The 15,542-nt window shown below is 53.8% G+C and overlaps 1 protein-coding gene across 3 annotated transcripts in view; it reads right to left on the bottom strand.

The window, feature by feature from the left end:
• Positions 1 to 11,155, bottom strand: part of CREB3L1 (cAMP responsive element binding protein 3 like 1) — a 45,392-nt gene extending 34,237 nt beyond the window's left edge. The window contains exon 1 of one of the 3 annotated variants that reach the window (XM_035539897.2): positions 10,782 to 11,155. In XM_035539897.2, coding sequence (XP_035395790.1) covers positions 10,782 to 10,889 — 108 coding nt within the window. In that variant the 5' untranslated portion in view covers positions 10,890 to 11,155. The remainder of the gene's footprint in view (positions 1 to 10,781) is intronic. The other 2 variants (XM_035539896.2, XM_035539895.2) reach the window with 2 other exon arrangements.
• Between the last annotated feature and the right edge of the window lie 4,387 nt (positions 11,156 to 15,542).

Below are 15,542 nucleotides of genomic sequence, written 5' to 3'. Positions count from 1 at the left end.
GGCACGGTGCGAACCACAGCCGGACCCCTCCCCAAATGACGGGCTGGCTGCTGCTGGCCTCTGCCGGGTGGCATTGCTTCTTCGGCTTGAGGAATGCAAACCGCCTGAGCTGCTCTTGAGGATCGGCCAGGAAAAGTCCACAAATAGCAACAGGAAATCAAAATGCCCGCTCCAGACATGCACCCGATACAAGGCCATCCAGAGCAAGGAGAAAAATCAAATGCTGGACGATGGAGATTACATCACGCTGTGGATAAACCTGCGAGCCCGTCCAGCTGGGGCCATGCCAACAGGTCCAGATGGCTCAGGAATGCTAACTGCATAGCTACCTCTCTCTTGTCTTTGCTTTTTCTTCCCTCTTTCTTTCCCTATTCCCCATCCCTCCTGGCCTCTTTCCCTCTTCCCTTTCCCAGAATAAATAAGTAAAAACTCTGGCAACTCTACATAATCCAATTTCATCAAATATCAGAAAGGCATCTGAGAACAGTGGACGGGCACTACTCAGGGCATGGGTCTCTGGCTCCTGCTCGTCGATGCCCATGCTGCTGGATGACTGCACCACGCTGGGGCTGACACAGTGATGTGAGCTTTCATCTCACCGGGGACTTCAGCCCCTGGCTGCAAGGGAGGATGCTGCCAGGGCAGCTCCCCTGGAGCCTGGAGCACGCAGGAGCATGAAGAAATGAGCATTGCTGCCGCTCTGCTGCAGCGTACCCCAGCTGCTCGCAGCTGCCACGGACTGCTCGCCGTGACTGCAGCACCAGGGGCAGGGAGAAAGCAGTTTTGCTGTCAGAGTTTGCAGCTGCTAGCTGCCACCCGGGCACTAATTAGTGACAAGGAAACGAGCGCAGCACCCTGTGCTCTGTGCCCAGAGCTGACCAGGCCAGCGCTGCTCCCCGTCTGTCTCCCAGTGGGATAAAAACAGGGCTCGAAGACATGTAAGGAAGGAATTAAAGGTGTGCGCTCTGCCGGGCCTGAAAAAGGGCTGCAGGCCATTTGCTTGTTATTTAATGCTAATCCAGCTGTTGGACCGCTGCCAATTATCTTTGACAAATCCTGAAGAGCAGGAGAGGCAGCAGAGATCGGGAAAACAAACTTATCATTGCTCTTCCCAGTGTGCAATAGCAACCCTAACTTTAAGCAGTTCAGGCAGACTTTCTGCGGGGAAAGGGCACCTCCGAGGAGAAAGGGAAAGCACAAAACCATGCACTGAGCAGCAGGAGTGACCGAGAGGGACTGCCACAGGCCTTTAATGCCCTGCTAGCGGGCTGACAAAGCCATGGCACTCTGGTACTCTCAGCTCGTGACCTCCTTAGACAAAAACCAGTCCACACATACTTTGGGAGCCTGGTAACTCGGCACAGCCCTAACCAAGCAGCAGTTTTGGGCAGAAATGTAATGGGGTGCTCTCAGCAAGTTGCCCAAACCCAGGGTGAAGTTAAGTTTTGCAGCTCGGCCAGGATCTGGTTGTTCAGTGGAGGATGAGGTATGAGTACAGCCCATTCACTGGATTTATAAAGCACAAATTGTTTGGTTTTCAGCATGGCCCAAGGAAGCCGGGCCAGCAACAGTATGGGCCAAGTACTTCAGTTTAAATCCTGACGCTGACCAACTTAGTCATCCAGACTGACACTGAAAGATTACTCTGGATTAACCTTAAGTATCTGAGGTCAAAATCAGCCATGCACAGTCCATAGGTCGCATGAACGGGAGAAGGGCAATGGATAGCTGGGACATCAGTGGAGGATGGAGCTGCCAAACTGAAAATGTCACAAATATCATCTATAGCTGCAAAGTAATTCAAAGAGACTAACTGGGGAAACAAAGTAAGAGCTCCTACAGACCATTCCTGGCAGGTACCTGCAAACAGCCCCACTGCCCCAGCCTAACTTGTCATGGGTCTGCTTCACCCACTGATGGCATTGTACCGTGCAAGTGAGAATAAGGCTGTGCATTAATTTTTAGACCGCAGAAGCTGCGTCGTACCAAGAGACACCCTGAAGATAGCATGCTAAGCAACAGGCAGAGCTGGGACTAGCATTCTCCCATTCCTGACAACCTCATGCCCAGTCGCTGCATCACTGCCCATATGGAAAAAAAAAACAACAACCAAGAACAAACTAACAAACTCAGCATCATTCGATTGGCAATTCAGTATTTGTGGCTCAACGGCACCTCATCAACTCTCACAGTCTGCACATTTCCTCAGAAAGAAGAGCCAGATTTCCAGCACTCCCTGGGCAAAGAGCTCTCAGATCGAGAGACTGAAAAGGCTTTGAAAGAAACCTTCCATCAGCAGCCTTCACAAATGTCAGCGATAGCTTCCTCCTCCCTGAGCTGCCTGGCTTGCAGTCCCTCCCCTGAGGCAGCAGCGAGCTCAGCCAAAAGCACCTGCCCAGCACCTTCCTTCAACTGTCATGAATTTATGGCAACGGCATTGAGCTGTTCTGACATGCAGCAATTAACTACCAAGGCTCCGGACCCGGGTCCTCTTCTTCATCCTTCTCTCCCTGTGCCTCAGCCACCCCTCTGGGTGGGATCATCACAAGCACTGCAGGGTGAGGAGCATATTTGCAAGGCGAGACCCCTTCCCCTCGTCCAGCAGAGATGTGCTGCTCCTGAGCACAGTGCTCCCACCCGGACTCTCCGTGGCACCTTGAGAAGAAGCCAGCAGCCTCCTGACACTGTGGTGGGGAAGCTCGGCACGACAAAATTTCTTTGGGCACTTTCCTAAGGAAGTTCACCCGCAGAGGGGATGCTGACAATCCAACTATCAGTGCCCAAAGTGGATGTTGTATCCAGCTCCCTCCTGTGTAACACGCTTGGTAGCTAGCCCAAACTGTATTCCTCCTCTAGCTCCAGCTGCCAGATTCCTCCCAAGGGAGACCTGATATTCCTATTGCATGGGAACTCCTGACACAGCTCGCTGAGCTGAACACGTTACTCTGCATCTATTCTAGGAAAACTGATAGCTGAGTTTTGAGCAGGCTTTGCTAACTCAGGCCAGCCAGACCAACCTAAACGAACGCTTTTCCTGATCAAGACAAAGTCACAGTGTGAGGAAGCCAAAAGCAACTTTGCAGAGGTAGTCAAGGGTGAGTGTCCTCTGAAACAGGCTGGACAGTGATCATAATGAATGACCGCATATACAGCATCACCTTAGATCCCTAAAGATGGTACTGATTAGCCCCATCCAACCCAGCACTGCTTTAAATTACATACTAGTTTCAGTGAGAATAGCCATGCACATTGCTTCCATCCCGTACAAAGAATTTCTGCAATACTAGAGAGTGAGAAGATGAAATAGGATGTGCCTCTACATGCAGTAGAAAGGAAGGAGTGAAAGAGTATGTGGGATGGGGCAGTTACAACCTTCACGGGACCTTGTTCTGGCTGAACAGCGTGTCAAGATCAGTGTCAAGCACCTATCACTTGGACACTGACCAGAGCAGCTCCAAATGACTTGGAGGCAGACAGACCTGGAGAGATTTAACAAAAAATGAATAAAAGGAGAGATGCAAGGAAAGAGAAAAAATGGTGGATAAATTAGGCAGAAAGGGATGGGTGACAGGGGAAGGGCTGGGGTGTTCAGGTAGGCTCGGGTGACTGCAGAAAAGGAAAATCTTCCTTAAAACGACGTGACCCTACAGGAAAGCAGAAGCAAACATTTGTTTTCTCAAGCAGCTGGGAATAAGTTAGACAGATGTAAACACTGCACGGCATCTGTGGGGAGCACCGGGGTTGAAAGACACAGCCTGCCTTTCAGCACACTACCTGCAGCCCCCTGCTGCTCTGGCCTTGCCCTTGGCTCCTCACGCCCCTTCAGCTGTTTCTGCTCGGACGGGTGATGCAGAACGTGCAAACACAGCCCAAGAAAACAGCAAACAACTCACAACATCAAGCTCCAAAGGCAGGGAAGAGTAAGAGAAGAGCTCCATGCAGGCAAGCATCCCGTCCCACGGAAGACCAGACTGAAAACATGATCGATGACTTCAGCCAGAGGACACCAAATGACATTAGTGCAGAAGTCACCCCCTCTCAGTGGGACAGCCCTGGTGGCAGCATGGGAGCCCACCAAGAAACATGGCTTTGGTTCCACTCTCACTTCTCATCTCCCGTGTGGAGCCACGAAGTCCCAGAGGCTCAGATGAGCAAAGAAGTAAAAATACAGTCCCCAGCAGAAAGCTGAGGTCTGTGGGATGTAGTAAACCCCAGACGGAGACTGGCCTGCAGTGAAGACTGACTCAGTTGGCCTACAACAGATGCCTCCCCTGCAGAGGAACAAAGCTGGCACAAAGAAGCCTGTCAGGTGTTGGTGACTGCACCTCACCTTGCAGCACAGAGCTGGCACTTCCCTGGGAAGTCTCCTGGTGAAATCAGGCCAAGAGAGAGCTCCTGGCCATTTCTTAGTGGAGCTGTAATGGTCCGCTTCACCCCTAGGCCCTACCTGCTGCCCTGCAACTGCAGCAAGGACACTGACGGGGTTTTGTTCCCATCTGGTGTCCTGCAGTGGACCATCCACAACAAGACAAAGGACACACTGGGGACTCATCCCTTCCCTAAAATGCGCTGATATGAGTCAATCTTGGGAATCAAATCTTCATAGCAAGCAACGTGTGGCTATGAGAAGAGAACCTGCCATGTGGCCATCACAGAGACAACTCAGAGTGGAATGTTTTCATTCCCTTCCTTTAACACTGAGAATTTTTAAATAATAAATAATTAATATATTATATGCTAACTAAATCCTACAGTCTTAAAACTTACAGAGAAGTGCTGAGAAAAAACAGAGTGATCCCAGGACTAGACCTTTCTCAGAGGAAACATGGGAGTACATTGCAGAGGTGTCAGCACGGCCCTGTTTTCAATAGCGGGACTGTGGCTGCGAAGTCACTCTTTCTAATACTTTCCTTTAAGGCTCTGCTTCAAAACAAGGTCTTCTTTCCTCATATGTGAGCACAAGGAAATTCCTCTCCCTACCAGAGACAGCTCCATCCCAGGCTTCAGCGAACCAGCACGACGCCGGATGGGGCCAGCGCGGTGCTGGAGGAGACAAGGGCAGCGCTGGATGGGGCCATCCTGGGCAGTAGGAGGCACTTTACCCTGATGAAGCCAGTGCTTGTCGCAGGATGAAGAAGCCACTAGACACTAAGATACATCCCGGTGTGCTGCCACCCCTCAGGACCTGCCTTCTGATAACAACGACTGGGAACACTGCTAAAATCTCCTAAGAGATCCAAGTTTCCTGTGGAAGGCCAAATGATGGTTGTGCATTTTCTTGCCTCCAAACCTCTCTGCAGCTTGTTTGCTCCTTCTCCATGGTGTGGTAGGACCTCACTGCACTTCCAGGGGCTGGGAGGCCACCAAGCCTGGCCCCCTACCACCACATTTGCTGTGCCTCCTGCATTGCGCATGGAGGACAACCTTGCTTCTGGGCTATGGGAGGGGGCGGGCAATGCTGAGAGATGTTCCCTAGTCGTCCCAGTCAAACCAAGCCATGCCTAGGGACTCATACTGGGACCAGAAGGAGATGCAATGGAGCACAGACCACCTCAGGCTTTCTACAGTCTGGTCCATACAGGTGTGACCCCTGGGTTTCCGCATCTCAGAAAGTGATGGCAGCATCAAATGACTGCCTAATGCCAGAGGGGATGGGGATCACCTGTCAGAGCTGTGTGTGTCTCTGGCACCTCCCAGCTGGTGCTGTTGATGCCCTCCCTCAGTGGGAGCGCACAGGAGGCACAGATGTGCTTCCAGCCCCTGCCAGCACGCCCTTTGTTTGCTCTGCAAGCACTTCACTGACGTCCTTCCTGCTTCTCCACACCAAGACAGTGGCTCTGTCTCTGCTGTTTAACCCTGTTTCGGACAGATGCCTTCCTGCGCTCCTGCTCTGAGTTACAGCCTCTCTCCTAGCCCTGGCCTACCTGCGTGGCTAAAGGGTTCTCCCACTTCGTCAGAGATTTTCATTTTGGCCGGTGGATCCCCAGCATGTGCTGCCAGCTGTCCTACAGATGAATGTTTTTTTATTTTGGAAGAGTATCCCAGACATCTCTCAGTTTCTTTCTGGTGTGGAAGGATGCGCAGGTGATCCCCAAGTCTCTGCGGAGGAAGTGCTCTCCTAGTCTTCCAAAGGGAGCTCACATCTCTCCCCCTCTTCATTACTGAAATGGAAATATGTTTCCTGGTGATGACTCTGCAGTGATGATGCTGTAGGTTCAGAGGCCCACGAGCTGTTGTGTTCAGCTGTGGTTTCACCCTGTGGCTAGCACTTCTTTAGGTTTAAGTCCAGCTGTGAGACAATGAGGAGCAGCATGGGCACGAAGTGGAGGAACCGTGAGATGGATCCAAAGAGACTAATGAGAAGATCTGGGGACTACTATTTTGAGATTTATTTCCATCAGAACAGATCTGATAGCCCCATCAGGTCTATCTGTATCTGTGCTCCAGATCGCACAGGAATCTCTGACCAGCAAGTTCCAAGCAAAATTTAAAGAAAAAAGTCCTGCCTTGCACAACCAGGGATGCACCACTGACCAAATTTTACCATGCACAGGGACGAGAGGGCCAAAATGCTTTGTGCATGCGTCCCTGTGCAGGACTACCAGCAGTGTCAGACCCAGCCTCCCGGCACAGTGGAGCTCCCTTTGCTACCCACTGGACGATGGATGACCGAACCTGCTGAGCTCTTTGTCTTCACTGAGTGCTGAGGTGGTGGGAGGGAGCTTACACAGCATGAAACTCGCCCAGACCAAAGATCAGTCCAGGACCTAAGCAACACTTAAGTGCTATTTATGTCCCTCTAGCAGGCATAGGAGGAACAGAAATGTGTACAGGATTCTCATGGGAGTGACGGTCATCCCTGGTGAGTAGCCTGTGTTTATCTTCAGAGGAAGCTCCCCTTTGAGTTGCACCAGCACTGCTCTTGGCTTTCTCACTATGTACAGTTCTGCCGCTTTCCTCCTTTCTGCAGGCTATGACAATGCTGAAGAAAAGAGCAAACGGGAGGCACAAAACCCAGTTTGCAATCAAGGAGCAACCTGCGGAGACAAGTGGTTCCTCTCCCATTCTGCGGCATCGCAGCAGGCCCCAGCAGGTACCGCTCGTCACCTTGCCCAGGAACATCATCAGGTCACACAATGACAGAGCACGCTATTGTGCATCCTCCAAAGCAGCTGGGTGAACACTACGGAGACAGTCTGAACTGCCATTTTGCTTCTAACAAGCTTCTAACAGTGCAGACCTCAACTAACTTGTAGGTTATTTTTTTTGCCTTGATATCTCCCTTTCAGAGGGAGACACAGAATATGCTTTGAAAAGCACAGAGTCAAAACAGAGCTGTGTTTACATGAACGTCCAACCTCCAGAGTCATCTTTGAAGGTATTTTTCATACCATAAAATACAGAAGCACAAGGAAGAAACAAACCCTCTGGGGTACTAGGTTAAAAAGGAACACATGCCTCCTGTTTGGCTGGTTTATTCTGGCTTCGTTCTGACATCAGTGTCACAGACCCAGTGAAGCACAGTGGTGGATCTGACTCAGAAGATAAGCCCTTTGAAGAGTTTCACAACACCGATAAGAGCGGAGAGAGTAAGAGCTCTGTGAGTGCAGCCATAATAGATGGTAAGTGAATAGATGGGAACAACCAGAAGTGCTGGGCTGGACAGGGGACGGACAGGTGGAATCGATAAGCAATCACCGCATGACGGATTAGTCTCATTCACAGTGGGTCCTTTCTGGTAGAAAAAGATGAACAAAGTTGTCTCAGTTTAAAAGCAGTAGGCAGCCTCCTGAGCAAGAGGAGCTGGTGGTGTTTTTCGAAGTCATCGTATATAAGTCGGGTTAGCAGAGACTAAGTGAAGTAAAAGAAGCAGTTTGTATCCCCCAGAGATTTCCACTCCAAGTATGAAGCAGACACCATTCTCCTTAATATTTACAAACAAACAAACAAACCAAACAGAAATCATATAACCACAGAAGACCCGTGCAGGTTAGGAGGGAGCTCAGGAGGTCTCTAATCCAAGCCCCTGCTCAGAGCAGGGCCAACGCTAAATGCAGACCACATTGCTCAGGGCTTTATCCAGACTGGTCTTGGGAACCTCCGAGGCTGGAGCTTCCACAACGTCTCTGGGCAGCCTCTTCCTACTCCTAAGTGTCCTCACAGTGAGAAATCCTTTCCTCATACCCAGTCTCTGCCTTCCCTGTTCCGATTTATGAGCGCTGTCTCTCATCCTCCTGCCATGCACTGATGTACAGAGCCTGTCTCCCTCTTCTCAGCAAGTTCCTCACGGGTGCAGGGGGGCTGCACATTTATCAATGTCCAAAATATCCCATGTACAAAACCAGACACCACATTTCAGATGGAAAAGGGGGCGATCGCTTCCCTCTCTCCCTTACAGCCACACTTCCATGGCAGCTCCAAGCCTTCTTTGCACTCCCCTGGCTCGCACACAGCTGCTGCCACCCAGGACCCCCAGGACCTTTGCGGCACTTCTCCCAGCCAGCCCCAGGAAGGGTGCAGGAGTCGCTTTTTGCCCTCGCTGCATCTCTCGAGGCTCCTGTTGAGCCATTCCTACAACCTGCCTAGGCTCCTCTGAATGGCAGCCCCCCCAATCAATATTTTTTTCTCTGTTTCAAGCACACAGACTTCCTTGAGGACGCATCTACAGAGGTACTGTCCTTACTTCTTTCTCACAGCTTTAGATGAACAATGCAGAGAGCCATTTTTAAAAGAACAAGATGACTAATGAGGAGTGACGGTTCAGGAAAGGCGAGCAGTTCAGAGCCACGTAATTCTTGCCCCAGAGGAGCACAGCCTCTGCAGTAAGGTTCACCCATCCTTTCTTTCCGCTTCTGTTCTGAACAGAAGAAATCATCCTCAGAAAAAAAAAAAAGCTTCATACTGGCATTTTATGGCCAAAATTCCTGGCCTATTCTAAGAAAAATACTTGCTGAACAATATCTGGAAAAGTTAGCCCATCTTTGAAGCAAACGCACTGGCAACTTTGCAATCTATTGTGCACGGTGATGCTTCACACAGTTCTGTGTAAAAAGAACTTCTCAGCACATCTCCAGACCCCAGGAGGTTTGCTGGATTTAGTAGGAAAATGTAAGTATATTCCTTCCCCCCATGTTGTCATGCAGCAAGAGAACAAAGAGGCTGATGTATTATGTTCTGGGGCACGTATCATCAACAGATTTGGAAGGTGGGAAGCAGATACAGAATCTCCTCTGTTTATCGTATCTGGGAAGAGAAGGCATCAGTTTGACTCGCGCACTCCCACAGAAGTTTGTGGTGCAGACAGCTAGGGAAAAATCCACACAGTACTTCTTTTTCTAATTGGAAGCGGAGGACAACGATGCCAGAGTCACCCCAACCTGGCGGCAGCCTACCCCTGGTCACCACACATTTTGAACACACTGTCCTGGCAGGTGGCACCAGATGGCACTCTTACACAAAAGCTTCTTTTTCTCATGCTCTGTTTGCAGGCAGAAGTTGTATTTAAACTATAAGGAGGTACCATCTATATGGGCAAGGGGTTTCCTGACTTCTGACTGCAGCCCCTGTTGCAACTAGGTCAAAGTGGGGATGCCGAGACATAGTATTTCCGCACAGGTAGGAGAATAAATGGTCCTGGCATACAGCACTTCTCTACCAGCACAGCTGCATCCATGCAGGGTATATAAGGAAGGAGGGGAAACGCAAGGCTCCCTGCGATGGGTCTCGGAGCAGCTGAGGCCCTGCAGTCACCAGTGGGAGCTGCGAGCACACAGCCAGGCTCTGCTGCCTCCTGCAGTGCCCGGCCGCGGCCGGTCCCTGAGGCATGGCAGTATCCCAGAGAGTAGGAGCTGGTGAGATGTCTGAGGCATGGGACCGCCTGAATAATCTCTTTCCCAGAGCCAACGTGCCTCCATACACCGAGCACAGTGCACCTAGCATAAATGCAAATTCTCCATCTCTACTTTCTCCTCCACACCGGAGACAGCGCAAAACGGTATCTTGGGTATCTTTGGGTATCTTGCATGAAGAAATGGATTTACCAGGCACTTAACAGCTACAGCCTTCCTCTCCCTGTCTCCTGCTCTGGTGCCGTGCTGCTGGCATCACTCCGGCTCCTGCCACAAGGACGGTGCTCGGAGGTGCCCACATTGCCACGCCGAGAGCACAGGAGGTGCTGGGGTGGGATGGGGGCACGGATGGGATGCTCGCCCACCTTTGGCTCAGCCACCCGTGAGGTGGGGCCCTCCTGCACCAGGGCAGAGGGGCAGGCAGGGTTTGCAGCACCAATGCTCCCTGAGAGCCCGGCTCGCGGTGCTGGGGCAGGACAGGAGCCCGTGCACGCAGAGGGAGCTGCCAGACTCGGGGCTCGCCCGACTCCTCGGAGAGGCCGGGCAGTTTCCTCGGAGGTGAACAATGCCCCTTTGGTTTCTCGGGGCTGGCGGCACCCTTCCCTCCCGAGTCACTCCGCTCCGAGGTGGATGAGGGGAGGATGCTCCGTGCCCGGCCGCCACCCTGCCCGGGGGTTAGGGGCGCACAGAGCCGGGGGGAGCCCCAAGTCCCTGGGGTCCCGCTGCCACCCGGCCGTGCCCCCGCCGCTGTCCCACCGCACTGTGCTCCCGTTGCACAGGAAAAAATAAAAATAAAAAATAAAAAAAAGAAGCGAAGGCAAAGCAGCGGTGTCCCCGCGGGGCGGGCACCTCGGGGTGCCGGGCAGGCATCGAGGGGCTGCCGCAGCACACACACACACACACACACACACACACACCGGGGTCGCCCCTTACCACATTGCTGAGGAAATCCGCCTCGCTGAAGTCGCCGAGGTCGAGGAAGCCGGGTCCGGCGGCGGGGAAGAGCCGCTCGGCGGGGAAGGGCTCCAGGATACTGTCCATGGTGCCCGGGGGCCGGGGGCTCGGCGCTCGGCGAGGGGGCTCCGCCGCTCCCCGCCGGCCGGGCTCACAGCGGCGGCTCGGTCCCGCCGCCCAGGCGCCGGCGGTCCATGGGGCGGCGGGGCCGGGGGTGGGCGGCGAGCCTCCTGCCGGCCAGGGGAGCGCCGAGCCGAGCCGAGCCGTGCCGGTGCCCCGCTCCGGGCAGCTGTCAGTGCCCCGCTGCGCAGGGGCCGGGCGGGCAGCGCCGGCGGCCGGCGGCGGCCCGCCCCCGCCCCGTGCTGGGGAAGCGGCGGGCGGGCCCTAGCGCGCCGACACCCCCTTCAGGCGGCCCGGAGCCGCCGGGGCTCCCCGCTCACGCCGTCCCCGCCCGCCCCCGTAGCCCCCCGGCACCCCTCGGTAGCCCCCCGGGGCAGCGCGGCGACCCCCGGCCCCGAGGCGCCGCGGGCAGGGCCCGGCTGAGGCAGCCCCTGGGCTGCTGTGTGATTAGGGAGTTGGGCACCGGTAAAGAGCTTCGGGGAGCTTAGATGGCCTCAGGTAAATAGGGTTATGGATCCCCGTCCCCTCTGAGCCTTGCTCCCACCACCAGCGGGAAAACCAGTTATAGTGATCCCGCCGAAGGAGCCCCGGCGCTGCCTCGGTGTGTCCCTGCTCCACGGCTCTGCGGAGAACAGGCCGGCGTCCCAAGACCAGACCCACATTTGAAAATCTCCCGGCCAAGCCCTGGGGTTCCTTCTGCACGGCCACCACAGGCTCGTGCTCCGTGCTCCCCGCGGGTCCCAGCACTGACAGCACAACCCCGGCACTCCTGGGCTGCTCCTCGCACAACCGGCCGCACGCTGCCTCCTGCACACAAAAGCCTTTATGCTTGCACACACAATGGGCTCTTTCATTCACATTTACTTTTACCTCATGTTTCAGTCAAGTGTAAAGAGCCTTTGGGTGAAAGGGTCAAAGACATAAATTCAGCCAAGATGGAGTCGCGCTGCTGTTCCCGCAAAGTCTTTTAATCTCTTACTTACACGAGGGAGCAACGGCATTTGGAAATCATCGTCTAAACAGGTGAGATGCTCGCTGTTCCCATAGAGTGGCACTTGGATCCTGTGGTGGTGGTAACAAACTGGGAACAAACCATGGGCTGCGGCACAGGGCCACCTCAGAGTTCTCCCACCGAGGACGAGCACCTCTCCGGGCTGCCCCGTCCCCGCAGGGTGAACCCCACACGGGTGCACACTCCCTCCGCATGGAGACGAGGGCTGTGCTTGCTCCTTAACAGTAAAGGAATGGTAAAATCCATGGCCAAACACGGATGTTTGGTTCCACGCCTCGCCCACACGAGCGCAAGGCAGCCTCCTCTCGGGACACGCGCTGTGTTTGCCCTCGGCGCGAGGCCGGCAGGACGAGGTGCTGTGAGCTGCGGCTGCTGCGTGCGCAGCACGGGCGGCCCAAAGGTCAAGCAAAGAAAACCTCGCTCGTTTGTCAGCGCCCGAAGGGAAAAATGCTTTGACACATTCGGACAGGAATTGTAAGGTCTGTTCTGAAGATTAAAAGATCTATAAACACCGAAATTGGGCAGTGCAAACGTCACCTCCCTGAGTGTTGCTGCTGACCCTCGGGAGCCAAAAGCGTGGCTGTGAAAAAGACAAGTGGCACGCTGGGGTATAAATTTAGGAATCCTCCTGCAAAACCTTTAACACGTGTAGAATTCCCCTTCCGCTTGGCTGAGGACCGGTGTGGAATAGCCAAAATGCCATACCCATCGGGGGTGCCACACCTGGAGCAAGATGGGGATATCAGGGCGGAGGCCAGAGGAGGGCAGAGAGAATGACAGGCAGTGGAGAAAAAGGGGTCCTAAAAACGGATGGAGGGAATTGGGCTGCTTTGGTGTAGGGGGAAGGCTCCTGTGCCTGCAGTCTGCAGGCATTCAGACAGCTGCGGGAGGCAGGAGGACCATCATCTCTCTTCATCGCCATGCTGGGGGGCTGAGCGGTAACAGACTCACTCCTTAGTAAGAAAACTTTAGATCAGGTCACAGAAAAACTGACACAAAGGTACTACGAGGTGTCTGGGCAGCGGCAATGTGTCCCTCACCGGAGCATCTTTACAAGCAAGTCCTGCAGACTTCTCTTGGGACACATATAAGGCTGATCTGGAGCCAGCCTTTGGGTAGGGGCGGCACCACGTGATGGCTCAAATTCCTTTTCAGCTCTATTGTCTCTGATCTTATATTTAGATTTATTTGCAATCTGATTGCAGCATGGGACTGAAACAGCAGCCGAGTGTGCTTAGACTGATCAAGTCTCAAACCGACAGCAGATAAGCCTTCCTGGCCTTGCAGCGTTTGATGCTGCGGATGCACATGGATGCCCAAGATCATTTTATCATTGCTGATAAGGGAATAATCAGCCCCGTTCTCATGACAAAAGCATCCAGCTCTCTCTTACTCTGCTCTGCCCTGTCTTGCTGCCTCTGCACACCTTCACGGCTGTGGGGAGAGAGTGGGAAGTGCAAGTCCCTTGTTGCACAAGGCGAGGGGACCGGGCTCTGCGCTGGGACACGTGTGCAGCAATCCAGGGCACGGTGCAGCCTGCAAAGCTGGAGCTTTTGTTTCCCCCGGAGCGAGCCAGGAGGTTTCACAAACTCGCAGATGAGTGTTTCTTGAGGAATGTGGGGCGAACTGCATACGTCAGTGGTTTTTGGTTTGCTGCATGCGCACCGCTGTGCTGCAGGAGGGATCCTCTGGCCGGGGTTCTCGTGGAGAACATGGTGAGGATGGAAACAGGACCTGGCCTCGTCCACGGAAGAGGCACGGCAGCCCCCAGGCAGTCCCTTGGGACGGTGTGTGAGGACACGAGTAGTTCTAGACCCAGCTCTCAGGCTGTGACTTCATGTAGTTTTTGTGGGAACAATTCAAAACCTGTGAAAAAGTGACGGCAGGGGGTGAGGAGTCTAGAAAAATCATCTTCTAGCAAGAGGCAACTTTCGAGGAAGGACTTGCAGATGCCAGAGTCGCTCTCTGCCCTGTGTTCAACAGCCCCGCCTCATCCGGGAAATCCGGCTCCGTTTTGATTTCCTTCCAGCGGTGTGTTTAGACACTTTTCCCTCCAGCTGCTCCCTATTCCCTGCCTCCTAGGCAGGTACCGGAGCACCTGCTCCTGCTGCCAGCAGGGAGGAAATCACACCTAGCTCCGCTATTTTCCACCCTGGGGGGGAGACCCGTGAAATTGTGAACCTGCTGCCGCTGTGCCGAGAGGGAGCAGGTCGCATTGCTCGCCTTGCCTTGCGTGCAGCTGCACAGAGCGGGTGCTGCACCAAAGTGAAGCTCTGCCTGCGAGCAGACACATTTCACGGGGAACTGCTGAGCCCAGCTAGGTGCAAGACGTGCCGGAGCACTTGAGCGAGGCGCAAACACACGCACGCGCGTGTGTGAAGGGAACGTACAGCACAGCTCGTGCTTTCTTTCCCCCCTCGCCTGGGAAGTGCAGGGGAAAGTGAAGAGCGTATTAATTGCATGTTTGCATATGGCAGGGATCCATGAATGCTGTGGTTTCAGTGAGCACCCTGGTGCTATGTGGGGAATGAAAGGGAAGCCACAGAGCTCGGTGCCGCAATTATTATTCTTCTTGGGGTGAACTTTAGGCACTTGGAGAGGTCCCCATCAGTCTTCTGGGCCAGCAGGCAGGGAAGCAGGGAGTCCAAGACCTGGGGAAAGGAAGGCCTTGAACATGAGACCAGAGAGCCCAGGCTTGCTCCAGCACAGAGCCCCTCAGCCCCTCATGAAGGCAGCTGAGCTGCTGGTGGCAGGATCAGGCAGGCCAGAAAGCGAAGCCCCCAGATGGTTAAGGTGTGAATAGCGGAGGGTGGGGACTGAAAACTTGCTACTTTGGAGGTAATCGATGAAGGGGAAAAATTGGTTTGTACCTCCTTCAGTTCTCCATGGTGGACTAAGAGCAGCCCTCTGCCTCACCTGGTCTGTATCTCAGCTTTCCCGTTTCATTGCTGGAGCACCACACAACTTTCAGGGTGACAACTGAGGGAAGAGTAACTTCGGCGTGTGGGCATCTCCTCCAGCAGTCTGCTGGCAGCTGAAGGCACAACCCATTATCAGAATGCTCTAAATAACCTCCCTTCAGGAAATCTGGGTGCGTGAGAAGCTCAGGACAGCAGAGGAGGATCCGCCCAGCAGAGCGGGCACGCAGGGGTCTGCAGGAGCGGGTGGCCAGGGGTTAACAGGGAGGTCTGGATCCACATGCAGCACTGCAGAGGAGAAAAGCACAAACCAGCAATTCGGGCATGTCTCACCCCAGTTCAAATGACATTGTTTCAGTCCTGTCTGCCTCGCCCCTCGCTGGTAATTACAGACTTTCACTAACGGGGGAACGAGAGACATGGTGGAGGAAACCTTCATTACAGGCTTATCTCCCAGAGCAAAAGCAAGCCCAGAGTAATGTCTGGGGCACGATGCCAGGATCAGCCACCAAAGCAAAATGCTTACATTTAGCACAAAAATAAAAGGGGGAGAAGTGTTAAGTGATTTGGGAAGATTAGAAGCCCACTGTGCTGGCCGCTGCACAGCGCCAGGCGCGGGGAGTTCTTTGGCAAAACTGGCGAGCTGCCCTGGTTTTAAGCACTGTGGCTTGCATCTGATGTTCTTCCTTC

The sequence above is a fragment of the Cygnus atratus genome, chromosome 5, assembly GCF_013377495.2.
Source record: "Cygnus atratus isolate AKBS03 ecotype Queensland, Australia chromosome 5, CAtr_DNAZoo_HiC_assembly, whole genome shotgun sequence".
In the NCBI taxonomy this organism is placed as follows: Eukaryota; Metazoa; Chordata; class Aves; order Anseriformes; family Anatidae; genus Cygnus; species Cygnus atratus.
This window is presented reverse-complemented; position numbering and strand designations above follow the sequence as displayed.